This window comes from Ambystoma mexicanum, chromosome 2q (genome assembly GCF_040938575.1).
Source record: "Ambystoma mexicanum isolate Mex_15411 chromosome 2q, UKY_AmexF1_1, whole genome shotgun sequence".
Taxonomy (NCBI): Eukaryota; Metazoa; Chordata; class Amphibia; order Caudata; family Ambystomatidae; genus Ambystoma; species Ambystoma mexicanum.
The window spans coordinates 201,951,304-201,978,181 of NC_090924.1; the positions used below are offsets into that span (position 1 = coordinate 201,951,304).

Consider the following 26,878-nt stretch of genomic DNA (forward strand, 5'->3'; position numbering starts at 1 on the left):
CCTGGAATGTTATCTTTGAAACCAGGCCTCTCGTAATTGTATGGACCTGGTCCGTTTCAGGATGTTCCTCCACAATCCTTCTGAATGGTCCCGACCAATGTCCTTTCCTGTTGTTCCGTTCCAGGCTGCTTGGTATGGCCATACCTTATGATCTGAGCATTCCTGAAGAATCGAATATGTGTTTGGGGTTAGTTGTTTGTCACCTGAATGTGTGGTTATATATTTCAAATTTCGTCAACTGTCTGGTCGCTACGTGACGTATCTCTGGCTGCCTTAACCAGTACCTCAGCTGCATGTATTCATAGCTGTCTGTTTCTTTTATACCTATGTGGGTCTTGCATTCCTCAAACATAGTTACTTCTCATTCCCACGTCTCCTATCTTACTGCACCCTTGTTTGCCATTCACTAAATGTGCTCTTGTCCATCCCCGGGGTGAAGCTAGGATTCCCAAACAAGGGAGTAAATGGGGATGGGCACGTTGAGACGTGAGCCTTCTTTATCCATCTATCACAGATATCACATGTTGTTCGGAGGACCACACTGCATCGGTATGTTATCTTGACAGGGCTTTTCACGTATGGGTATTGCATACACTCATCACTTTGAAAGTTCCTTGCTTTTGCTCTCTTTTCCCCTTAAAAGAAATGCTCAAATCTTCTTTCTCTCTCGTATATTTCATGGGCTTTCCTTGCAGTCATTTGCCTTTGGCAATATTGCCAAAACACTCCAGCGTCTGTCTTTCCCTTTCTGGGACTCACCGGCTCTTGCTAGCGCCGAGCCGGTGGCAGGCTTTCAGTGATTCTTCCCATCTCGCCACCTTCATTCGGTTTCTTTGCCTCTGGCGGTTGGTGCTGGGCTCTTCTGCTCCGTGCTGAGTGTCGGTAGTGTAACTACTGTCGTCCCCCGCCCACATGGGGATAGGTCACCGCCGGGAAAGGAGTGGTGACTCCATCGGATTCATAACAATAGGTTGATATTCATGAAGGGCATTCCTCTTAGGCAGTGTTTCTTTACCTGGCCTTTCCCCTGTGTTGATACAGCTGTCTGGTGACTGTGTTCTTGTTGCCAACCCAGACTAATGTTGTAGTGTTGCTGCGTGTTGCAGTAGTGGAGGAACTCCAGTGTTATGCAGGAGGACTGGAGGTGTGTGTCGGCATGTGTGTGTCGCGTGTGTGTGTGTCAGCACAAGCATCCAGCAGTGTCACCTTCAAACTCATTATCAATGAAAATGGATAACCACCACTCTGCTGTCTATATGGGTCATCAAGTTAATAATGATGCACTGATACATGGTGAAGAGAATATGCCCAGTGCTTGTTGTGTCACAACTGCTGAATAAGATTTAATAAAGTTGCCAAAACCCAACGTCATAATCGGACTGAGTAAGTCCCGGGGCTGAGCCCTGGCAAACACCCCCACAAATTCAGCACGGACTTGCTGCCACCTTTGACATGCAGCTTGCGCTGCCTTCCGTTCTTGCACTCAACCATGGATCACCTATGCCATTCAACAGGTGAAGACCACCATTTGTCCCACTTTCATCACAATATATAAGGACTCTCTCTCCTACTGTTCTTGATGCGGCCACATTCTTCTACTTCATCTATGTCCTATGTTTTCTCTGCTCTCACCCTTGCAAGCTGTTAATGACCCTTCAAGCTGTTAATAAACCTTCAAGCCATGTTTGACACCACCCTAATTAACTGCCTACCCTTCCAGGCCTTTCAATCACTTTGCCTGGCCTTCCCAGCCTCCTACAAGGTGGCCAGAGGCATACCCACCTTAATATACCTATTGCTAACCCTAGCCATTCTACCAACCTGTCTCCCTTAATACCCATCGCTCACGAATCCTCGATCGTGATTTTCACACACATGGTCAACTACCTCAAGCAACTCTTACTTTCTAACACTCGCAATTTCAAATTCCACTGAAACTGGAATTGTCCAGGTCTCTGACTTTTAAAACCACTGCCCTTCTATGACCTATCCTTGGCTGCCTTTACACTGTGGATCATCCCTTTCTCTTCCAAGCCCTTCCTCTCTTGGCTGGAAGGAATCTATGCTTGATTGGGTGGCCTTCTATGTACATCTGCTTGAACTCGAATAGCTTCTTTCCCATTCTCCTTCCAGTTGGCGTCCCACAAGAATCCATCTTGTTCTCTCCCCTCTTCATTCTCTACTCTTCTTGCCTGGGTAATCACAGTTCATCATTTGGCTTACATTCCCACCTCTTTACCGATATGATATCCAAATCTTTTTTTCCTTTCTTTTCTTCACCCTGGATATCACGGAATGCGTCACTGTCTCTCTGCCATAAATCACTGGATGGCCCTAAGATGCCTGCTGCTTCACTTTTCCGCTCTTACAGACTTCAAGGCTAACCCCACCCATTCTTCCCTCATCTCCTTTCCTCCAGACTCCCTCATGTCTTCACCAAAGACATTCAACCCTGCGGGTTCTATGTTTCCCCGCAGGCCGATTTGATCAAATCCCGGTTCACTGAGAATAACTGGGCTGCAGGGTACATTATTTCCCTTGTATGCCCCCTCCCCAACATCTTCCTATGCATGAGACACCCCTGTAGCCCCCATAATCTCTCCTGCACTCCTCCTCCCACTACTTACTACTTACCCTTTGTTCTACGGTTACACCCTGGTCCGCTCTCCGCCCGTTCTCCCTCCTCTCCACTATTACATTCACATACATATACATACAACAACACACACACAACTAGCCCCATTCCCCCTCCTTACCTTCTGTGTCTGTCTTTCTTCACTTCTTCGTTTCCGGCTGGTTTGTTTGCTGCAAGCAAACCGGATGCGCCGTATTGCACAGTGCATGGTTGCCTGTGAGTTTGTGGCAAACAAATCGTCTGGACAGCCCTGGGCTCCCCTTTGACATCAAAGTCAAACTTGCACATATCAGTACTGCCACAGCGTCCAGGATTAACCTTCTAAATATCAGGAAAATCTGCCTGCATCTTGTCAGTTGGCTAAATCTCTATTCTATACCTTGGTCCCGAGCAAACTTGACTGCTCTAGCCTACTCCTGGGCCTTCCCCTATACTCCTGCGTACCCCTCTACAAAGTATTAAACGGTGCTATAGACACCCTCTACAATCTACCTAGATGCTCTCCCATATCAACTTACTGGCACGACACTCGATTGCTCTCAATATGAAAACGCTCCCGCTTCAAGTTTCTACTTCTTTTCAAATCGGTTCACAATATTTACCCCCTCTACCTTGCAGACTGTTACTTTTAACTCTCCTTTTGAGCTGTATGCCCCTCAACTTTGAACAACCTATTGGTCCTTTGTGCCATCTCCCATTGCTGCTCCTTCTCACTAATAGCCCGTTTTCAAGTCTATGCTCAAGTTCCATTTGCAACCCAGCGTGCAGGCATCCCAAACACCACAGATTCCTTCTTTGTCTTATCGCCCTGCCTGTTCTACCTGATCATGATTCAAATGTAGATGTGTGCATTGCACATTTTGTGAATACAAGCCCAGATCTATAGGTTTATCATATTTGTGTATTGTTCCCTGTTACATGTCCTCTCTGTGTACTACTGCATCACCCCATCAAAAACAGGCTTGCTTTGATCAATAGTCACTGTAACTTTGTAAAGGCACCCTGCCCAGGAACGCTGTCTGCTGTCTGTAACGTGCACTATATGGAATGTCTTGTTTATTGTCTGCCAAAACCACTAAATAAATAAAAAGTGGTTGCCTGTGCAGACATGGCAGCGTTTGCCATCTGTGCACTGCAAGCCATTACACTCTATGTCCTCCCCATCCTTGCCTGAAGGAATCATTGTATCCAGGAAAAACAATTCCATGCTGCAACTCAGACAGCAGCGTGAAGAGAACTGAGGTATTGTAGACTGATTATCAACCATGTAGGACTGTCAGCTGGCCCCAGGGACCACTGAGCCTCTGTTACATGTGACCTCCCTACGTTGGTCCTCCTCCAGGGACTGTCTTGGAAAGTAACAGTGGAACATATGGTGTTGAATGGGGTTCAGGGGAAGATGCCACTAAGGACTCCCAGGTCAGGTGGGATGGGGTGTGGGGCGGGGGATGTCTCAATCTTTGGCTAAGTTGTGCTAGCCAATCTCTGTAAGGTGGTGTAGATGCTGCTCATTCAGGAACTAGTTTACAATCCCCAATCATTGAGGAAGAGCTCTGTGGAGAAAAGTGATCTAAGAATGGAAGCCTTCCATGCCCGTTTTCCCAAGAAGTGGGTAGGTTACATAATTCAAAGGCAGTGCTATTCTTAGGTGAGGAAGAAGGTTACAAGAACACTTAAGGATAGTGGGAGTCAAAGCATTCCCTTCAAAAGTCGTCTCTGACCTAAGCCCAGAGCAGAGAATGGGCCTGACAGCTGATTAGAAGAAGCTTTGATATGGCTGATTAGAAGAACCTTTGATAAGGACAGACTAGCGCTTCTTTCACCAAATGGTGGGGCAACACGTGGAGGTGTTCAAGTTGGCTTTAGGGGTGATGGCCAGCGAATTGATGAACAGGTGCTATGTTAGTCTGCCATGCATCATTTATGAGGTATGTTCTTTCTCCCTTCGCCATATGTTCTTGCTTACTGCCACTCCATTTACAAGCAGAAAACAGTCAGACCCTCACTATACTTATTCCCTTTCTGCTTGTAATATAAATCCTGTGATTCACTCTTATCGTTTCCCTGAATTTCATACTATGCTGTTGATTGGTTTAGCATACTAACGATAACGGCTCCAAAATTGCTGCTGTTGTATTTGAGGCATTAGATCATTATTTTGTTTCTTAAGTAGAAAAGAAAATACTACTTTTAAAATGTCCCCTCTTTTAAAGGTAAGACTGTGGGGAGCATCTGCAAGTATGTAAACTCCCCTGACCGAGGACCTACTGTGATTGTCCCATTTCACCACATGTTTAATACCTGAATTCTGATAATAAAATGGTATGCATTGGTTGCAGCCTTGGCTTGAAAGGCTGTTTGGGAGTTTATTCTGTTTGTTTTACGAAGAAGGAAACCAATCTTCATGTTCTATTGTGGGGTTGTTTACGTTGTTGTTCTCTCCTGTTCATATTGTACACAAATCATTGTTGTGAACCGGATTCTAATCTGCTAGAGGTTAAAGAGGGTAATGATTGGAATCAAGTGAGTGTAGGCCAATAGACAATTGCATCTAGAAAGCCTGAAACAACCTGAGTGACACTCCGATCAGACCCAAGAAAGGAAAAACCTCCACAAGATGGAATGTGTTGGGAGAGCCAGATATGAAGATGACATTATGACTCCATTACAGATTCAGCTTCGAATGAACAAGGAAAATATTCTTATAGCCAAGAAAAAACAGGTCTACTCTAATCTTTCTAGCAATATTCCACTGGAGCTGTTTAAAGTTCGTAAGGTACTCTTGAGCACTAAGTGGCACAGTCCGAATCCCTCTTCAGCAATCTCGCATAATATTTTGCAGACCTGGTCAGAGACCCCTCTCAACCTGGGGCAGGAGGCTTACATATACGTTTTTGTAAGCGACATAGATGGCATCATACATTGGCAATATTTGGTATGTTTTACAGATGAGGGAGGCATTCGCCCATAGAAAAATCCAACTAATCCACATTGGAATTAGGTTATTTTGCCCAAAAAGGTCAGTGAACTAAATACATTACCATGATTCATTCATGAGTGCTCGTTCTGAGAAGTACATTCTAGTTACACTTTTTGTGTTTGTCATTTTTTCTGACGGTGTTGAGTCATCAGCAACATATACATCTGAAGAAGGGGTCCTAGAAGCCCGAAACGTGTAGTGTGAAGTATTGACTGCATCCATTACGTCTAATTTATCAGATGTAGTGGAAATTAAGAGGATCAATTTATAAACGTTACTGGACTGTATTGATGATGCATGTTTTTTGAAAATTTCTTCTGAACAGACCCATCAAGATTGTGAACATCATAGACTGTGAATGATGTAATTCACTGTATATCTTATTGGAGCATATATCCAATAAGTATATGTACAAAAACACATGTTTTGTTCATAGTGAAAGAACTAAAACATTTGTTTATTTTACATATGCATAAGTAAATCAAATCTACTTTGAATTTGTTTGGAATTATTTTTGAAGAGGCTAATCCCTCGATTGGAGTGACCAGGTTTTCACCCCAGTGATTTCTGAGGTTTTAGGATTGTGATGTTTCCAGCTCTTATTTTGAGTAGCAAGAGCTCAACCTGGAGCACCATAATTAATTTGAATTTCTTATTAAACCACATTAGAGATCGTGAACTGTAGTGCACTGAGATTAACAGTTTATTATTATAGCGTCAGATCACGTCATCACAGTGGCGCTGGACGTTGCCGACACAGGGTTCCGGCAGATGGGGAACCGTGCCTGCCTTCATCACCAACATTGGATGAAGGCCACAAATTTCCGCCAGGAGGTGCAAATGAAGGTACTGGACATGCCTTTCGACAGAGATGACCGTTTTGGGAAGGTCGTTGACGATTCCTTGGTGGCCATCAAGGTGGATACGGAGAAGGCCTGTGCCCTGGGCACCCTCCAGCAGCACCGCTCTTCCTTTCGCTCCTCCAAAGGAAAGTCGGGCAGGTCTTCAAAAGGTTCTCCTCCTCGTAACCTCAGCCTTCCAGATCTACGACCCAGGAAGCCCACAGAGGCCATTCCTACGGGGGAGGAGGACAATGTTGGTTGCCAGCAGGGCAGGGTGCTGGTGCCGAATCAAGTCTGATCCGGCCAAGACGTTGTGGGGAGGCCGGCTGATGAGGTTCATCAGCGTGTAGGAAAAGGTCACCATTAACAGATGGGTGCTGGACGCTCACGCCCTAGGACACACCCAGGAATTTCAGCACAGGTGTCCGCGGATACCTCCGGTGGCCTGTCAGAAGCAGCACATCCCTCAGCTCTTGGAGTAAGTACGGGCCATGCTATGAAAAGGGGCGATAGAGCTGGTTCCCCAGCGACTCCGGGGCTCCAGAATCTATTCCAGATACTTATTGGTAAGAAAGAAGACGGGGGCTGGAGGCCCATTATAGACCTGCAACGTCTGAACAAGTACCTCAAGTCTCAGAAATTCAGGATTGTCACGTAGCTGCATATGCTCGGCCAACTGGAAAGAGGGGAGTTCTTGACGTCGCTGGACCTGGAGGATGCCTACTTCCATGTCCCCATTCACAGAAAACACCAGGGCTTTCTATGGTTCATAGTGCAGAGACAGCACTACCAGTTCAAGGCCCTACCCTTCGGCTTGAAGTCGACCCTGTAAAGAACTCATGGTGGCAACAGTAAAGACAGACACAAGTGATCACAGTTCAAGGTTGATTATTAAACTGTATAAATGGGTTGGAAAAACGCCTACTGTAAATCTAAGATGGTAGCAAGCTACAACCATCAAATAATAAATAAGGCAGTCTTAGTGGCGTCTTTTCAAATAAAAGGGCATATACTAAAAAGAAAATATTGCCATTTTCACAAAGAGTGTGGGATAATGTTCACAAGAAAAGAAAGAAGTGTTCACAAATAAGTCAGGCTGTTATAGCAGGTGATCTCCCTTCCCCACGTTTTTAGCACGGGACAAGGCAAGACCTTTGAGCACAGCACACTCCTGGGCCTTGCCAGCACGAGGTTACAGTTCCTTTCAACGATGCCAGGACCTTCTGGGGCCAAGTCTCTTTCCGGCAAGGTCTCTTGCCTTAGAAGGCTTGCTGAACCATGAACAATAATCAAAACAAAAGTTCCTTTGATAATCTTTCACGCTGGGTGATTGCTCTTCACCCCTTGGATTCCCCTCAGCCCGATCCTTCTTGCAACGTTACCCTCCCTCAGTCGGTTTCAACAACTATTCATTGCGTGTATATCACTGTATAATCACAATTTCCAGGCATCCCTCCGTCTGGTTCACATTTGCCATTCTAACAGAACAGGACCGCGAGACTTGTCCTTGGCCTCAAGCACTGGGATTGTATCTCTCCAGCTCTGAAATCCCTTCATTGGCTCCCAGTGGATGCAAGGATTACATTTAAAACCCTCTGCATTGTCCACAAGCCTTTCGGGGGCCTGGGTCCAAAATACCTTCAACTGTCCCTCCGTAAATACCTCCCCTCCCATGCCCTTTGCTCCTCTACTTCAAATTCTCTCCGGGTCAGTCATTTTTCAAAGAAACGAGCTGGGGGTAGATCTGTCTTCGGCTTGAGCCTCCCTTTGGAACAGCCTCACTGCCACCTTGAAACTTGTGGAGAACCATCTCCGGTTCCGGAAGCACCTCAAGACCTTCCTCTTCGCTTCTTCCTTTGCCCCTCTTCTGCCCTGCTGACCTGTTTTCTCTCTTGGCACCCTGCACCTGGCCACCCACTGTCCTTCTGGCCCAGGTACCTGCTCACCCTGCCTCCCTCCTGCACTGCCTCCGGGCCACCCATTGCACTGTGATCTGTATCTGTACCAATGCAGTCCCCCACCTTTCTTCTACACTTATCAGATATACCCTATATGACCAATAATGCACTTGCCACTTGCTGGCTGCACTACCATCTTTTCATTACCTGTATTTATTTATTTCACTTATGATTTATTCTTTTCTCTTCTCTGTTCTGCACTTTCCCCATTTCCCCTTCTCCATGCACTTGCATGTTCTTAATGTCACTGGGGCTAGTAAGATCGTTGTTATTTTTCTTTTTTTGTTCTCCCTTGTTCCCCTCCATTTGCTTGGTCGCGCTCTGAAACGTGTGTACGAGCGCGATATAAATAAAATATATCATAACACAGTTCATGATTCAATCATTTTATCAGAAAAAGCGGGTTTATTCCCTTCCCCTAGCTTTCTTTCGGCACAGATCACAAGACTCCTTAGGTTCTTCCTTTTAACTAAGTTCGGATCTCAGCCCCCAGTCGGGCTTTCCTTAAAGCCTCCAGCCATGCTTCACACAGTTTTCCTGTGTCAAAGACTTTCGAGTGTACAAGGGGTTTTGCTCTACCTTCGTAGGACCACTTTGACACATCAGACCAGCCTCTCCTAAGGCTGCTTGGTTTGTGTAGTTTCCGCCAAAATACAACCCAAAAGGGCTTCAGTCATAGTCCTTTTTCGAATGAGCGCCCTGCGACGCCTGAGCACTTTGCTTCTGAATCTTTTACTAGGGTTTCTTTAAAGTTCAATTACACAAGTTCATTGTTCAACAAGGTTGCCGCCTGCAACCTTGGGCACAGCACAGTTTTGTTTTACTATATGTCTTCTTCGTCTCACCGGCTGTGCTGAAATGCTGAAGTTTCTTGTCTCAGGAGTCAAGAACAGCAACACAGCAGCAATCGCTTCTTCCCACTTTGACTATCAGCGCGGGTGGACCCCGTGTGCCGCTGACACCTGTCACACCACACGCCAGCTGGATTTACCGGTCTTATGCTTTCCCTTTCAGAGGCTTCGCTGATCTGAGTTGCAAAGGGCAAGGGCAATTGCCTCTTCGTCGTTCCTCCAGGTCTCTCTGCCTTTCTCCTCCGCTTGAACGGCTGGTCTGGAATAGCTGCTTCCTCCTGCGCTGTTTGCTTTAGTGCTCTGCCTTTTATCCCTGTGGGGAAGGGAAAGGGCAGTCAGGTGTTCATAGTTATTGTTAATTGCCTGACCCTTGTGTTGGGACATGTCGGGTAAACGGCCCTAGTGCTGGTCCGTTGTCTAGTTCGGTGTAGGAAAGTGTTTGTGATGGAAAGGGGGGTGGGCAGGGTAGAACTTCTGAGTATCCTATGATGTAGGATGGGAAAAGGTGTTAAAAGAAAGGGGATACTGCGTCTCACCCATCGGTGTCCCACTTCCACTCCCCCAGGACCCCTCATGGTCTCGGAAGGATAGCTCAGCAGCAACATGTTCCCCTTGGAAACAAGCTGCCACGGAGCAACACAGGTTCGATCCCCGGGTCCGCGCTTAGAAACCTCTGGGTATGAAGCGCATTATAAATAACCTATCATATCATATCCAGGTGATCCTCCGGCACTGGCCCAATGGCCGTGTCATGGCCACTTGGATGACACATCCCCGGGGACTAGTCAGGGAGATGCCTTCAGGTTTCACACAACCCCCAGAGTGTTCACTAAGTGCCTGGCATCAGTGGTTGCCCATCTGCGTCTATGGGGGATTCACATATACCCGTACCTTGACGACTGGCTCATCCGGGCCCGCTCATGAGCGTTGGCCATCGAACTCAGAGGCGGCCGTCAAGCTGCTGACGGTTCTGGCATTGTCCAGCAATTATCCAAAGTCCTGCTTGACACCATCGCAAAACGTGCTGTTCCAGGGGGCCAGACTCCATACAGTGTCCTGCCTAGCATCACCCTCGGAGGAGAGGGTAGTAGCCATTCACAGGAGGGTGCAACGGCTGTTGTTGATGAAGACGACCACGGTGCGGACCATCAAGTCGTTGCTCGGAATGCCGTCCTGCATCTACCGCATCCGGCTCTGCAGGTTACAGATGCAACCTCTTCGGGAGTTCCTGGACACTCGCTGGATACAAGTGCCCGGAAACTTCGTGGACAAGATCACTCTGGACGAGTTCCGTTGGACGATAAGGTGGTAGGGCGTACGCTCCAACATCGCTCGGGGCACAGGGTTTCAGAACCCTCCATTCCAGGAAATGGTCACAATGGAGACTTCCCTGGAAGGCTGGGGAGCCCACAATGGATGTCTGCACGCCAGAGGCCTGTGGCTAACGGAGGAGAAGGATCTCCATATCAACATTCTGGAGCTCCGGGCAGTGTTCTGGGCCCTCAAGTCATTCCTTTGGTCTCTGAAGGGCAAGGTGGTGAAGATCTTCATGGACAACACCACCACCACAACCTTCTACATCAGGAAACAAGGCAGCACTCGATCCCCAGTGCTCTCCAGGGAAGTGCAGGAATTATGGCGCTGGGCCGTCGGACAAGAAATTTTCCTCTTCACCTAGCGGAAGTCAAGAACACCATCGCGAATTCCCTCAGCAGGGAATTCGCTCCTGCCACTAGTGGGAACTTCGGCAGGACCAGGTGGACCACATCTTCACCCCATGGGGCAGGCCCCAGATCAATCTGTTTGCGTCGGCGGCAAAATCTAAATGCCAGAAGTTTACCAGCAGATTCCACCAACCGAGGAGCCTGGGAGACGTGTTCTCCTTCCCGTGGGAAGGGATGTTTCTGTACCCGTTTCCTCCGTTGCCTCTCCTGCTACGAGTCATCAATACACTCAGTGTCCGTGCAGGATGATACTCATCGCCCCAGCGTGGCCGAGGCAGAATTGGTATCTGGACCTTCTCAGCCTGTCGGCCTTGCCTCTGATCAAGCTACCAGCGGTCCCGGATCTTCTCGCCAGAGAATGGGGTGTGGCCCTGCATCACAACCCAGGATCGCTCAACCTGAGGGCTTGGCTCCTGCAGCCCTAGAGTATGGTGGATATGAGTTGCCTGCCGACTGCAGGGAGGTCCTCGCCAAGGCCAGGGCGTTATCGACTTTGAAGTGGTGTCGGTCGCAGAGGTTTACCCATCTGAGGGTCATGGCACCGCAGATTCTTCCATATTTGCTATCCTTGGCCAAGGCCAGACTGGCTCATGCCCCCATTAACGTACATCTGGCAGCTATCTCCCACTACACGAGGTCTCCAGGAAAGTCTTCACTTTGGTTTCATCGACTCGACATAGAATTCCTCAAAGGACTTTTTCGTTCTTTCACGATGGTGAAGGCTCCTGCCCCGGCGTGGGAACTCAACGTGGTTCTGACAAGGCTCATGGGGGCCCTCTTTGAGCCGATGCATCAGGCCCCTCTTAAGTTCGTCTCGTGGAAAACTGCATTCCTTGTGGCCATCACTTCTGTCAGCAGAGTGGGTGAGATACAGGCCCTATCCTGCAAACAGCCATACTTTACTTTCCACGAATCAAGGGTGGTACTGCGGACGAACCCCTCTTTCTTGCCGAAGGTTCAGTCGGAATTCCACCTCAACTAACCTTTGATATTACCTGTTTTTTTCCCAAAACCTTCGTCACCCGGCTGTGAGGGCCTTGCACTCGGTGGACGTTGCTTGTGTCCTAAAGTTGTTTGCTTGAGGCGAGTCTGTTTCAGAGGTAAGAGTTAATTGCTTCTGTTGATCCTTGCCACCTCCCGTGGTTGTGTAACAATGTACTGTTGTGTATTTGTTATTCATGAGCATGTGAATCCATGCCAGACCCAATGCTGGAGAAGGAACAAGTTACTTACCTGTATCTATTGTTCTCCAGCATGGGTCTGGCATGGATTCACAAGCGAACCCTCCCTCCGTCCCCTCTGCGGCTCTTCTTTGTCATACTGCTACTTTACGTACTTATCAAATCTGATGATGGCTGCCAGAGGATGGGCTTAGGGAGAGGGCTGTCATTGGATGGGGTGCAGTATGACCCAAAGGAAAGTTATTGGTTTAGAGGAGAAATACAGTTTGTGAGTGAAGTGAAACTGTTTTTCTTTTTACTGAGAATTCCCATCCTGACAGGGTATATTCATGAGCATGTGAATCCATGCCAGACCCATGCTGGAGAACAATAGTTACAGGTAAGTAACTTGTTCCTTATCTTCCCCGATAACCTCTTTATGTTTGCTTCATGAGGTCATGTAGCTCTTTCCGTATACTTGTGGGCCTTGCCTTCTCTTTAATGCCAGCTTTATGACAGTTTTCCTTTAAATAGTTTCTCGCACTCTGGTTTTTACTTGTATGTCTCTTACATTCTTCAAGGTTCACAAACCCTAGGTTTTGTATGACCTGTAAGTGATCAAGAGTAAGACTCGGACACAGTGAGATGTTAAGTAAAACACTTATCACAAAATAATAAGGGAGTTGGGAGAAATCCTATCCCTAATCCTAAGAGGGGTTCCCCTGCCTCAAAGAAACTAAGGAATGTCTGTGTCAGGATGTTTAAGCAAAAGAGCGTCCTCCGTCCTGTGTCCAAAACCCCAAACTGACCCTTACACACTAAACACAATGTAAGGTGTAAAAAGGGGATTTCTGTTAACTAGGTACTTGTAGCTTTCTTTCAGAGTTCAAAACCTAAAGCTCTATGGTATTGAAAACAAGGAAATAAAAGTTCCACCAGGAAAGGGGTTGTCCCTTCCTTTAGATTTCTTCTGGTAGTTACAATGTCACTTTATTACAGTTCAAGGAGGAAGACTCTTCCCTTGAGTCTCCTTCAAATACACAGTTCTTTTAAATATTTAGTTTATACCACTTTGTATCTCAATTAACCTTAAAGGGGTATGGTTCTTCCCTTTTCCTTTAACTGTTACTCTTTTCACCCCTGGTGTCCTCTCCTGCCATGGTATTGCGACTTTATCACAGATCCTTCAAAGGGGTATGGGTCTTCCCTTTTGTATACGTTCTCACTGTTCCACGGTTTCAGGTGTACTTCTCTTCTCACTTCTGGTTTACTATCCTGCCAGGATATCACAATTGTGTTTCTTGGGTGTGGGTCCCAGACTTGCACAGTGCCTGGTTTACTCTCCTGCAAGGACATCACAATTATTTTTCTTGGATGCAGGTCCCGGACTCGCACCGTCCTGGTTTACTACTCTGCCAGGACTTTTTCGTTCTCTACTCACTCTTTCTTCCATCCAAGAAATAATGCTTTTTTCAGTATTGGATCACCGACCCTGTCTCAGCAAATTTCTTATTGGTATCCACTCCTCTTTTCAAATTTTGGATCACCAACCCTTTCTTAACACTGGTCATATTTGTGTCCATGATCTTTTCCAAGCTTTGGATCAGTGACCCTTTCTTCACATGGTTTGTATTCATATCAACCTCTCTCTCCAAGTATTGGGTCACCAAACCTTTCTTAACACTATTTGTATATTTCTCTTTCTCCCAGTATTGGGTCACTGAACCTTTCTTAACACTGTTTGTATTTGTATCAATCTATTTTCCAAGATTTGGGTCACACTGTTTGTATTTGTACCAGTTCCTCCAATTACTTGATTTGGGCTTTCTTGCGCTGTTAATGATATGTGACACTCGCTCTCAAGCACTCCAGTAAGCCACTTGCTCTCTCTGAGCTTACCGTGCATTCTTGTCCACCATCGCCTGCATATGTTTGGTATATTTCGATAACATATGCTCGCAATCATCATTGTCTGCAAAAGACTTGAGGATCTGCTGTAAACATGGTTTCAGCTGCTCCGACCCAATGTCCTTGAAGTTTCTACTCCAGACTTTCACATGCAGGTTCTCTTGCTGTTTAATTGGGGGGGGTCTAGCAGTATCTCGAAAGTGACCAGAATATGGGCAGGCCAGATTTCTTTTTACCCTTGATGATCGTAAGTTATTCGTGCAAATCCAGTCCAACTGGTTTCCCTGCTGGGTTGTGGGTTCATTGTTTATTACTTAGAGCCTAAGATGAGTAACTCAGTTTTTCCTCCTTTCAGCAGAGCTCGTGATGTGCCATCCAAGCCTGGATAACTGGATAAACATTGTTAAGGGCTTTTGAATCCGTCGTGTAGTCACCAGTGAAAGGGATGAGTATCTGGGTGTCATCAGCATAATTAGTGTAGGTGACGCTCAGATAGTCGAGAATATCAAAGAGTGGCTTCGTGAAGACATTATACAATGTGGGTGAGACACATGACCCTTGCGGGACCCCACAAAGGACTGGTGAAGGTTCAGCTGATGCGGAGGGGGAGAAGACCCGCATAGTTCTGTTAGCCAGAAAGGATCTGATCCAGGATGTAGCTTAATCGGAAAAAATGGGCCGCAGTTTTGAGGTGGTGTCAGAGAATTTGGTGGTTGACCAAATCAAATGCTGCCGATGGGTCTAACAAAAGTAGAAGGGCCATCTTACCCTTGTCATTGAGGTCTCCGATTTGTGATTTTAAGTCTGAGGGCAGTTTCTGTTTCATGCCTCGGTCGGGATCCAGATTGCCGGAGGCCAAGAAGTTTATTGGATTCTAGGTAACCCTGGATTTGTAAATAGGCAGCGCGGTCCAAGATTTTCAGTAAAAAGGGTTGCTAGGATTTAAGCTAGGTTTTTTTAATTAGCGCGATGGCCCACGCATCCTTGAGGTTGTCGGGGACAGTGCTAGATTTGAAGTAGGCATTGATAAAGGTGGTTATGAATGGGGCCAGGTCATGGGCAGCATCCTTGATGATGGGGGGTGGGGCAAGAATCACCTTCACAATTCAAAGGTTTAAGTTTTTTGATAATGTTTTCCACTTCAAAGATTAAGAGAGGTGAGAAGCAGAAGGGTTTGAAGGAGTGTGTGGTAGGTGGGATTTTGTTGGTGAGGTGGTCAGGTAGCGAGTCGGAGAGAAGGCTGCATTTCTTGGCGTTGATTTTAATTTGGAGTGCGGAGATTTTATCAAAGAGCGCTTTTAGGATGTTAGTACACCAGGCGGTGTCAGAGTTGCAATTGTCAAGCAGGGGCTATGGGAGATTCAAGTTCCTTTAGTATCTTGAAGAGCTCTTTAGTGTTGGATTCAGCCTGATGGATGCGCTTATTGTAAGTGTCTTTTTTTGCAGTGAATATCGCTTCTTTGTAGTTAGAAGAGGCTAAGATCAGGGAGCTTTTATTGGCATCCGTAGGAAGACTTTTCCAACATGCTTCAGCGTTTCTTTTCGCTTTACGTAAGTCTCTCAGGTGTGGTGTGAACCACAAATTGAGATGAGCACGGGGTTTAGGCTTCCGCAGTTTCAGTGGGGCTATGGTGTTTAGTGCTTTTGGTTTGGTTGTAGGCATCTACTAGTACTGTAGGGTCCGAGCAGGATGCTGATACTTTATTAAGGAGGAGAAGGATAAGCGAGAGCATTTTTTGTGATGATCTGACCACATACAAGGTGTGATAGACACTGTATTGATGCTACAATTCAGATCAAAGAGCCAATCAAGAGTTCTACCTTTGATATGGGTAGGTGCATGAATCTGGTGGGTAAATCCTAGGTCTGATAAGGTACTGGCAAGATCATGGACTTTGGAGTCGTTTGGATCTTGGAATCCAAGGTTGAGGTCTCCCAGTAGTATAATTTGGGACTTAGGTTTGGTATTGGGTACAAAGAGGGATGTAATGTCATCAGCAAAGGTGGTGATAGGCCCTGGCGGTCGGGATATAAGATGCATTGTGGCTGTTTGATTAGGTGATGTCTGCAATTTAACGGATAGTAATTCAGCTGAAGGGATCTTCTGGTTAGGAATGGGCCTGAGTTCAAGGGATTTTTTTTTAAGGATAAAAACAACACCACCGCCTTTAGCGTGGTTGGAGTTCCTATCGCATCTAATGATGGCATAATTATCCGGGATGGCTAAGGACAAGGAATGTCCGGCTGCAGCGTGTAGCCACGTTTCGGTAATGGGTAGGAAGTCGAGATCTTGGGTGATAATAAAGTCGGCAATGCCAAGCGCATGAGCAAGGAGGGATCTGGTGTTCACGAGTGCCCCTTTGACCATTGTGTCTTTAGCAGGGTTAGTGCTGTCGTGGAGGGGAATAGGGCGTCTTTAAAGTTTAGAGGTGTGGTGTGGATAGGCACCGATAATGCTGAGCGATTACCCTGGATATTGTGAGGTTTGGTATTAGTATGGTGGTGTGAGTGTTGGGTTTTGTTGCAGAATCTAGAACCTAGTCTGGAGTTCCTAAGGTGGAGCGCGACAGGCTAACAATAACAGGTGCAGTAGGTTGCGGGCAGTCGACAAGAATATAGCGTGCCTGACTATACGTTGATAGAGACAGAGACTAGGCATATACACATGCATCACAATGATATAGCACAGTTATGGCAAGTGAATGCAGACACAGAGATTAATCATATAAAGTCATAGATAGTATACAACACCTTAAGAATGTTGTGGGGTTGCTATTTCAGGAACAACGTGAACATCAGGGATTCAGAGTGAATCATTATGTGGTTCTTATCACTAAAATCATAGACATGTCAAGGTTATGGAACATAGTCAATATACACGAACATTCTGTGCGGTTTATAGTCAAAATCTCGAAAACAAAATCTCGAAAAAAAAAATATCGAATTTTTTTTTCAATGCGTTTTTTTTCGAAATGGGAGGGTTACCCCCCAACCCCCCTTTTTTCATTTTTTTTTAAATTTTACCCCTTTTTTTTACTTACCTGACCCCAAAAACATATATAAATAAATAAATAAAAAATTCGATATTTTTTTTTCGAGATTTTTGTTTCGTGCTTTTTGTCATTCGAGATTTTGTTTTCGAGATTTTGACTGACCACCATTCTGTGCATTGTTGTAGGTGAGACCTCTGGCGACTATTAGTTTGAGTCGGAATGGGGCGAGGAAATGTATCAAACAAACGGTGCAGGCTTGTGCATTGGGTCTGAGTATAGAGTGGGCAGGTAGGCCGGGACTGTGCATGACCACAGTGACCCAGTTGGCTTCGTAGGCTCTGACCGTCGGAGCCTACGAAGCCTGCGTCCCGTTAGCCGTTTAGCTACAGCTTTATCTTCCTTTGCTTCGGTGGCTCCAGCTGCCTATAGCATTAAAGCGGTGAGCTTCTCTTGGCCTGGTCTCTCTGCACGCCATTCTCGTCCGCCTCTGTGCTGCCTTCCACAGTGTGCTCACCTCCAGCGTTCCAACCAGCATCCACAAAAGCTGCAGTCTCTGACTTCCACTTGTATTCTGTACAGCTGTGTGTTTTTAAACTTCCCGGCATTTGTTAAAACTTTGCAAAGACTAGAACGTGACATTTGCTTACCGCTTCTGGTCATCCTCATTGTTCCATCCTTTTTCCTCATCTCAGTATTAAAAAAGGGGTCGAAGGTAAATAAGGTTGTTGGTGAAGAAAACTTGGGAATTCTTTATCTGCGTCACAATAAGCCATACAGGCATGTTTCAAAGGCCCATGGGTGTCACTAAGAATTACATCTCAAGGTTTATTTTTTATTTATTTGTTTATTTTTATTGGCATTTTATGTATATAACAAACAAGCTTTTCCTATGAAGGTTTATTTTGATTAAGTGTTTTCCTGCCTCTGGAGTTTTACGTCCTCTACATGGTCATTCAGCAAATGGCCACCACCAGGGTCAGAGTCAGGTAGCTTCTGCCTTTCTTTGTCAACATAAGAGAACCTTCCCTCCAGAGAATTGGTGACATTGTTGCTAGGTCCGTCACAGTCCTTATCCAAATTACGAGTCCCCCTCTCCTGTGTTTTTGGTATTGGATTCTCCCTTTTATGATTCTGTTTCCTTGACACCAGTAGTCGAAGTGAGCGGGAGCGGTGCTCCTATACTTTTTTAAATTACCCTGTACAGCTCCTATACTTTTATTTTAAAAAGAAACCGTTCCGGGATGGTTTTGTTTTAAAATAAAGTGTAGGAAGAAGTTGAAACCTTCACTTTCAGTGCACTACACTGAACGTTCCCTTAAACAGCAGGTGCAAGTTCCACTACTTCTTTTCGTGCACTTCGACCACTGCTTGACACACTGATTTCACAATACTTTTTACCCTTTGCAGTGGGCTCGCTCCTCTCTTCAAGTCTCTGTACCTGGAGATTTCTCCCAGGGTATTCAATTCCACTTGTTATCTGTTTCCCAAACAGCGTTATTTGTCACATTCTGTGTGGATTTCAGGTATCTCCAATTCTGCTCACTTAATGTTTGACTTTCCTATTTGTAACTTTGAGAGTTTTTTCTTCTTTTAATACATTGCCTGGGTAGCCTCCTGCCTCTCCCGTTCTCCCTGGTACATTTTCTGACAATGGGGAACCTTGCGGGCCTCGGTGCGCACTTCGGTATTAAGCTTCTCCGTTCCTCTTCTCTCTGCCTGGCCTTGCCAGCGTAGCATTCTCAGCTCCTCTGACTTCGGGTGCCGTCTACACGTGTGGCATGCAGGTAGATGACAGTACTTCCTTCTCTGGTGGTCTCTGCATCGTTTGTTGGGTGTCTCGCCCACCACAAAGCAGCCATGGTCACGCCACCACATTGCATGGATCTTCAGTCCCCGCTTAGGCAACAGTTTTCCGTTGCAGGATTCGTCGGCACCTCACTCTCTTTTCTCGCCTCTCCAAAAGTTGCTGGCTCTGCAACTTCATTCTGCTCCACCTCTCCAAGATGTAATCACGTATGATATGATATGACAACATTTCAGATAGTGCAAGAGCTAAAACATAGATAAGGAAGGCTGGGGGAGAGTGGGAAGGAAAGGGAAACAGACAGGCGACTACCGTACTAGGCCTGACGACATTTCTGGTAGATCCGGAGAAAAACAAAAGGTGAGGGAGAGGGGTGCAGAAAGGAAGGGGAGGAACAAAACAAGTGACTATCGTACCAGGCCTGACGACTTTTTAGATACTGCTGAAGGGGGAAAGTGAACAATTAAGAGGAGGAGGGAGGAGACAGACAAGGTTGCTATCATACTAGGTCCAGAGAGTAAGCCGTCAAACAGAATGGAGAAGCAAGAGGGGAGAGCGAGTACAATTGCAGAAGTCAGTAGTAACACATAATGTTACAAGCCAGGATACAAGATGACATAATGGGGCTTCCACTGTGTACCATACACTCTCTTCACAATAGCTACTCGTCCCAGCTATATTCACGTCTCTTTTTAAAGAGGCATCTCTTTTTCCTTGGTATGTCTGTTTTGTTCCCACATTGCCTGAAGCCAAACATAAGGATGACAGATTAGTCTTCATAACAGTTAGTCCCATATATGCAGATATGTTATTGGTTCTAGGGAAATCTTCATCGGAATGTGAGTCTGTGTCCCCTTTGGGGGAAGTCACTCCCATTGAGGTCCCACTTGCCCATACCCATAAGGAGGGTCTTGCAGAGTGGGATCACCTTCCTAGCCTCAAAGCGGGTGGCTCCCCCAGAGGAGAAGGGACGAATACCCTTTATTTGTCACAGCATATTAGGTATATCTTTCTGAAGTGCATTGGCTGATGAGACCTAAATCGCTCCCACACACAGACATCTGACAGGATAAGGGATAAGGGCCTTTAAATGGGTTTTGCAATATTGTCGTTGGGCAATAGATGACTATGAGCATGTAGGGGGTTAGCCTATGTCTGCCTCGGACAGGGTCAGCAATACTTATGCGCAGGTATGAGATTAGCAGGGGATTAGCAATTAGATCACGTAGGGCAAGGGTAATAACCTTAGCAATAATGTTAATAAAGATCACAAGTCTGGAGGGAACTTGCAAACAAGACATTGTATTACTCGGGTATCCATCAAGCCTCAACTCCTCCTTCCTCACAGACAGTCCAACCTCCTAGGCACATGGCTGCAGTCCATCAATAGCCTCACTTGCACTTCTCTATATGCTATCCAACCAAACACTCCAGCTGACACATTCCAATGCTCCACCCCTCTCCCAAAGACATTTCCCCACTCTGTATTTACCCAAACAGGCATAGTACTACTCTTCTGCCAAACCACCGTAGGCATTTCCCAAAAGTGTGACAAACTTGATTACTTATCTGCCCCTTTGAGGAACAACTTTCTTCTATCCGTACAATGCACCCAGAAACGCCACCTCTTACATCCATACCCCTAACTGTTGCATGGTCATCTTTCCTTTGGAGCACACTGATTTGGGCACAAATATAGTACAGCAAAGAGAAAGGTGAGATTGGGGAAAGGAGGAAGAGGATGGGCAAGGAAGGAGAGGAAAAAGAAATGTCTTGTGCTTTGGTTACTTAAATGAGAACCAGAAGAGCTGGTTTCCAAATCGGCTTCCGCACTTTACCAAAATTGTATATTCTGTGTTAATCATTAGAAGAAAAAAAACACCAATAACACACTTGCTTAATCCAAAAGTACTGCCTAGGATGGAAGGGATGTTTGTCTAATGCTAAACTGCAGACTGGTATTACAGGCTCTAATCGGACTTCCCTCTTCACCAACATTGTGTGATCTTGGGGATACATTACTTTAACTGTGTTCCATGTCCCTTCTCTGTCCAAAACAGAAATGCATAGAAATCATCTGAGCACAATAATAATGTTCTACAATAAATCTAAAACATTACAGAGGCGTAGTAAGGGGAAAAGACTAGTCTATCTGCAAACTTTCTAATTTTAGAACAAGATGATACACATTCTTATTCCAGCTTCTCCATTTGATCAAAACTTTTGATCCAGGGCATACCACCTAATCTTCTTTTTTATTCTCTTATCTATCAAGACTTACGTAACTGTGTGTACTGTATGGGGTTAGAACAAAAGAAATGCTTAGTAAAGATGTGGTTTAGTGGCGAAATCATATTTGTAATGCATGCAAGCACTGTGGATAGTTTTGAAATGCCTTTGATTTAGCAAATATGATTACTGATCAGTTGTCGGCATTGGGTCATTGGGAATTTGTACCTATTCTAGGTTCCTGTTTATTAACTTGCTGCAGCCTCAGTTTTCCAATAGTTATTGTTCAAATACCTGCAAAGGCCCGTCATTGCCCTTGACAGTGATTTGATTGCCTTTCCTGTGTTGTTATTGAGGGATCAAGGGTTCTGCAATGTCGCGTTCATGACCCCTATGGTCTTGGAGAAATAATGCCAATATTTTTTAAACTGGTTACAGCGCTTGTCTGAAATTATGCGATTGTGTGGAAATATCTTTTCCCCTCTTTTGAAATTTTCTTATTTAGGAATGCTTTGTAATAACAAACTGGCCATCAATATGAGGTGCTTTTTAAAGTAAAAGGTTTTGAAAGGAAGAATGTTTGGTCAAGTGCCAAGTTGGTGACTTTGTACCATAATATCTGGATCCTAATCTCATATTTTTCCCTTCCTTACCAAAGTGTGTAAATCCCTATTTGCCCATGCTTGCCACCTTCTCTGTCACTTTTTGTCCCCTTGTAAAATCAAATAACTTTACTGCATTTTAATGTGCAACTCTACATTCTATGGCCCTCATTACGACCCAGGCGGTAAGGGGTTTACGCCGGCGTAAACTTCGCCGACCCTTACCGCCTGAGTACGAGTTCCTGTAGCGCCATGGTGATTTTAACGCCTGCTTTTAGCAGGCGTTAAAATCCATGGCGCTAAGGGACCTTGTTGTTAATTACGCCACCGTAATTTACAGTGGCGTAATTAACGCCTTCCCCACTCCCATTATGCCCTATGGGGCAAAAATGGGAATGGGGAAGGGTAAATGGGGATTGGGGACTTACCGCCCCGCCAAGGTCGGAATGGGGCGGTAAGTCCGCCAACCACCATGGCGGAGTTGGCAACTTAGCGCCATGGACCATGGTGCTAATAGCACCATGGTTCTCCGCCAAGGTCCTAATGAGGGCCTATGTATTTTAAAGTTTTTAGGAGGCTATAGCATATCTTTTACATCTTTCATTGTCATTGTCTAGGTGTTGACACACTATGTGTGAGTTAAGTCATTAAAACAGTATTTTCTATTATTTATTTATTTGTACATGGATTAAAATAAACCTTTACAAATAGTACTAGCCAAGTGAACAAGATAACTTAACATTTTGTCATAAAAATAGCCACAAAACTGCTAAAATATTATACAACCCTTTACATTATGTTTAATCAAATTTTCCATTAAACCAGAAAATATAGAGGATAAAGGAAGAATTAATTACTATTTTATCATAAAAATGTAAGAGAATTGCTTTTATGGATTATAAAACTTGCAGTGTTGCAAAAACTTCACTACTGCCAGTTTTAATGACACAATTTCCATTCAGCATATTCTTCCACACATTCTCAGTATCAATGCAAGCTAACTTCTAAACAAATTTTCCCAAGTGTGTAATACGCAGAGATAAAAACAGTATTTATTTTTAATTTACTTAAACTTGCGTGAGGGGTAAGCTAGCAGTTGTATGTTTGCAGCCTTTGATCAGTCGTTGATCAGCATGAAATATTACCTACAATGTGGAAAATTGCCCACTATCCTAGTTTTGCCATTTTTTGCACAGTTGCATCTATATGTATGCTGATGATACACAGATGTTGCCAAGCCTAGCCTAGTTATGGCTTCCAGTAGTCCTTCACCAGCTGCACGACAGCAGTAAACAGCTGGATGGATTGCAAGAGACTGCAATGTAACTCTAGCAAGACTGAAACAATGATTTGAGCCCCCTCTCAGAATATTAAAAATCTTAGTTGCTGGCTGCCCGTTCTGTGGGTAGCCCCCTTTTCCTATTTATTTAGCTACAGCCTCCTCAGATCAGAGGGTAACTTTATTTCGCTAACCTTCTGGTGACCAAAAGAGGGGCACAGCCTAAATCACCCGAGTATTTAAATAAAAAGGTTTTTAAAAAATAGGTTTCCTTAATATATTTTAAAAAAGCTTATGAAATATGCCACTCTGGTACATAAGAAGCGCATGGGGACCCCCAGAAGTGACCTCTGGAAATATATGGTCATCAGTTAACAACAACACAGCTTGAAGGTGACATTCAACAGTTAATATAACTCCATGGCAGAAATGACCTACTACAGAATATTTGTGGCACTGATATGTTTATTGAATTGAAATGCATAAAAGTGTGTGCAACCTAGAAACAGGAAAGATCTACACATTCCTTATGCCTTTAATTTAACATCCTCTAAGTTCACCACCTGGCTGGATTCCAAAACAGTAAAAACCAGCAGGCACCTAAAGTTCCTAGTATAGTGCTCCCCGAACCTCACTGCTCTTTATGGCTTCTCGCTACATGCCTCACATCCTCAACTAGCACATGCTTCTGTAGTAAGAACTGTCACACTCTCCTTGACCTAGCTAGGGGTGTGGGGGCATGTAGAGGCAGGACACAGTGATTTTCTGGGCCACTGGTTATTCATATGCTAATCCGTTAATGATAACTTAGACTATGGGGCATCTGTGTGACCTTTTGTTCAACATTAGATGGGCAGATGCACCCACATTATCCTAGTTTGTTCTGATACATAACGTTAATGGATGTAAGAAATGCAGGGCTGATTAAGGAGCAGGTAGACTCTCATGCAGAAAACAGAAAATAATTGAGGGAGTACCTGTGGGGGGGCTTATAAGTCCTAGCTCTCGTACAGTATAACTAATAGTGGATGCATTGAGGGTTGGCTGTGATCCACACCATCTAACAACATACATTTGAGGAGGTGCTTTGGGGCCCAGCTTTAATCCACACCCTTTGAAACATAAATTAATGCTAGTATTTTTTTCTGCTGGGTATTTGAGTAGTGTTTGAGCAGTTCATAATCAGCCAGCCTATTTTAAGTTCGACGTTTCACAAATAATTCTGCCGAGCCTTTTTTAATTTTAGCTCATTCTTACTATAACTTCACCATAGGCTAACTCCCAAATATTCACTCTTTTCAAGGGTATAGTACAGCAGCTGAAACCATCTTTATAGTATGTTGTGGATTCCGTCCCCACCTTGGGAGAGGAATCCCAATTATGTTTTTTCAATGGAAAATCCCTTCGTCCTGGCACATATCGATGTACCTTAACCATGAACAAACTGTTAATTGAACCCTGAATTTGGTTGTCTGTCCCGCCTGTCAAATTTGATCAATTGACATCCTCTGATTGCTCTTATCAACCATCATTCTATATAGATCATCCCCTGTTGACCAGTTACTTTGTTCACCACACCTCCCTTTGAGGTGAGGAATGGGTCACTTTAGTATAGGGCAGGGGGGCTGACAATGGAATGCCAGCGATTTTACACCCCTGATCCAGGAAGTCAAGAGAATGTACCCGGTCATCTAGCACAAGACTCCTAAAAGAAAAAATTAACAGACCATATGCAAAACAGTCCTCAGCTACCTCCGAAATGTTCAGGGGATTAGATCTGTCCTTGCCCACCCCAGTCAAATAGTTTTGTTATATGGGGCTGGTTACTGACAACCACCTTTCACTGGTAGTCCAAATCAGTGAAATAGATCCGTCTTGCATTGCACAACTCTGATCCTAAAGAAAGCTCTGTCATTTTGTCTCCTTTCCACATTGTCACCTTGATGAAAGCCTATGTTGGCTTTAGGCAAGCCTATTGCAATGCAGTGTACCTCGCTTGTCTTTTGCCCTGTATACCAGAATCTTTGAAGGGTAAGCCCACTCAGCAGCTAGAATTCCCTTTAAGCTTCCAATCCATACCAGTCAAACTCTGGCACACCGCTGTTTCCATTAGATGCTGGTGGAAAGACTAATTTTCCTGCAAAGCAATCTGCCATTTTCACAAGGCCCTTTGTGCCTCCTCAAGACCTCCTCTTCAGACACAGGTTTACATTTTACAGGCCCATATCTTGCTCGGTCTGCCTGCATCTTATCCACCTCCCTTTTATACCCATGTTGGGGCGGTCCTGCCTTCACATTTCAACCCTTCGCCTCTGGAACAAGAGCAAAATACTTCCAAAAATAAAAGATTAATAGAACCTGTGAATCTTCATAAAAATACCCATTCTTACCCAGCTGAACATAACATAATCCAGGTGTACCGGGCTAAACCTGAATGTTAACTTGAGAGAAGTGAAGATTTGTTGTCTTTGAAGACAAACAGTTGTGCATGAAACATATGTAAATGTTGTCTAATCTGTGTTCTAATTGTTAAGCTGATGTAGCATTATAAATGTATAACAAACTATGGTATATTTTAAACAGGATCTGTGTCAGTCATTGGTTCTGAGGATGCAACAACTTGCCACATATTGGTACTCCGCCACACAGGTATGAGAAACCACAAGAAATAACCAGCTTCAGTGTGCAAAAAATATTGATAGCAAATAGCCAGCGCATCATAATTTCTTGTTAAAATGGCGAATTTGTGTGCCTAGTGAAATCTGTGTGCAAACTGCAGTTCAAAATGCCAAATATTGTCGGGTTCACTCAGCCCTTTACCCATTCGAAGTTGATTAAATACTTTTCCCTGAGTTGGATATAAGTAAAACCACATATTGTACCCTTTAGTAACAAGCTTTGAATCTTCTGTTAAGTGCTGCATAAAAACAGTTTTTGGTCTCGTTATGGATCAGATACTGCTTGTTGGTGGTAAATTAGAACTCCAACAAGAACATATTCCTGCTCCGGTGAGGGGGTTGGGGGGGCATTGCCCTTTGCCTCTTGCTAACATATAGTTGGCAAAAAATCCTCAAGTACAAAAGAGACTCGCACCCTCCATTTGTTTGCAAGGGCAGAGGCTTAGCTCATTATTACCCTCACAATGTGTTGTGTAGAGCATTGTGGCCGTACCCTAAGCCAGCGAGGATCTTTGCCTTAATTTTCTCATCCGCAATGAAAGGCCAGTTGGTAGACTGTTTGTTAAATATGCTATAACTCCAGTCCTGCTTCATGTTTCTTGATCTACTTTGCTTGTTTCTGGTCATTAGTGTTGTCTCGTTAAAGCATTGTTCCAAATGCAGAAGTTGTAGCTTAACCTGAATATAGCTGAGAAAAGTCATTTTCCCTTCCCGTCAGAAGAGTGAAGGTCCTTGTTAGGAAAGATTTTCTTTTTGCAGCTTTCACTCCATTCGCATCAATGGAACCCCACAACAGTTTGCTAGTGTTTGATTCATGTTCTGACTTTTGAAGGTAAGTAAAGCCTTTTTGCTTTTCTTTCCTTCCGTAGCTCCTCTACTTTGGGTCACTGAGCATTCCCTAGACTACAACTGCAGGGAGTCCCCGTCTCCCTTTATAAAATACCTAGTTGTTTTTAGACTGTACACATCCCCTTAAAGTGATGTGCAGCAGGGGTACTTTTGTATCCCTTTTACTTTTTCTTTTAGTAACTTTCTATTTCTTACACAGTGTGTCCAAGACTGGTTAGTGCTGTTAGTTTTTCACACGTGCACTTCTGCATTTTATAGCAGAATGCCATTTGAAGCAATATGTCCAATCACAACCCAACATGTTTTGTTACCAGCTGATCTGTAATACATTAGTCCAAAGTTCCAGACAGATATTTTAGATTGTCACCGACCTTTGGACTCCTGAT

General features: G+C 44.8%; 1 protein-coding gene across 1 annotated transcript in view; it reads left to right on the top strand.

The window, feature by feature from the left end:
• NTAN1 (N-terminal asparagine amidase) overlaps positions 1-26,878 on the top strand; it is a 724,178-nt gene that overhangs the window by 140,100 nt on the left and 557,200 nt on the right. The window contains exon 3 of the mRNA XM_069647129.1: positions 25,549-25,614. Coding sequence (XP_069503230.1) covers positions 25,549-25,614 — 66 coding nt within the window. The remainder of the gene's footprint in view (positions 1-25,548; positions 25,615-26,878) is intronic.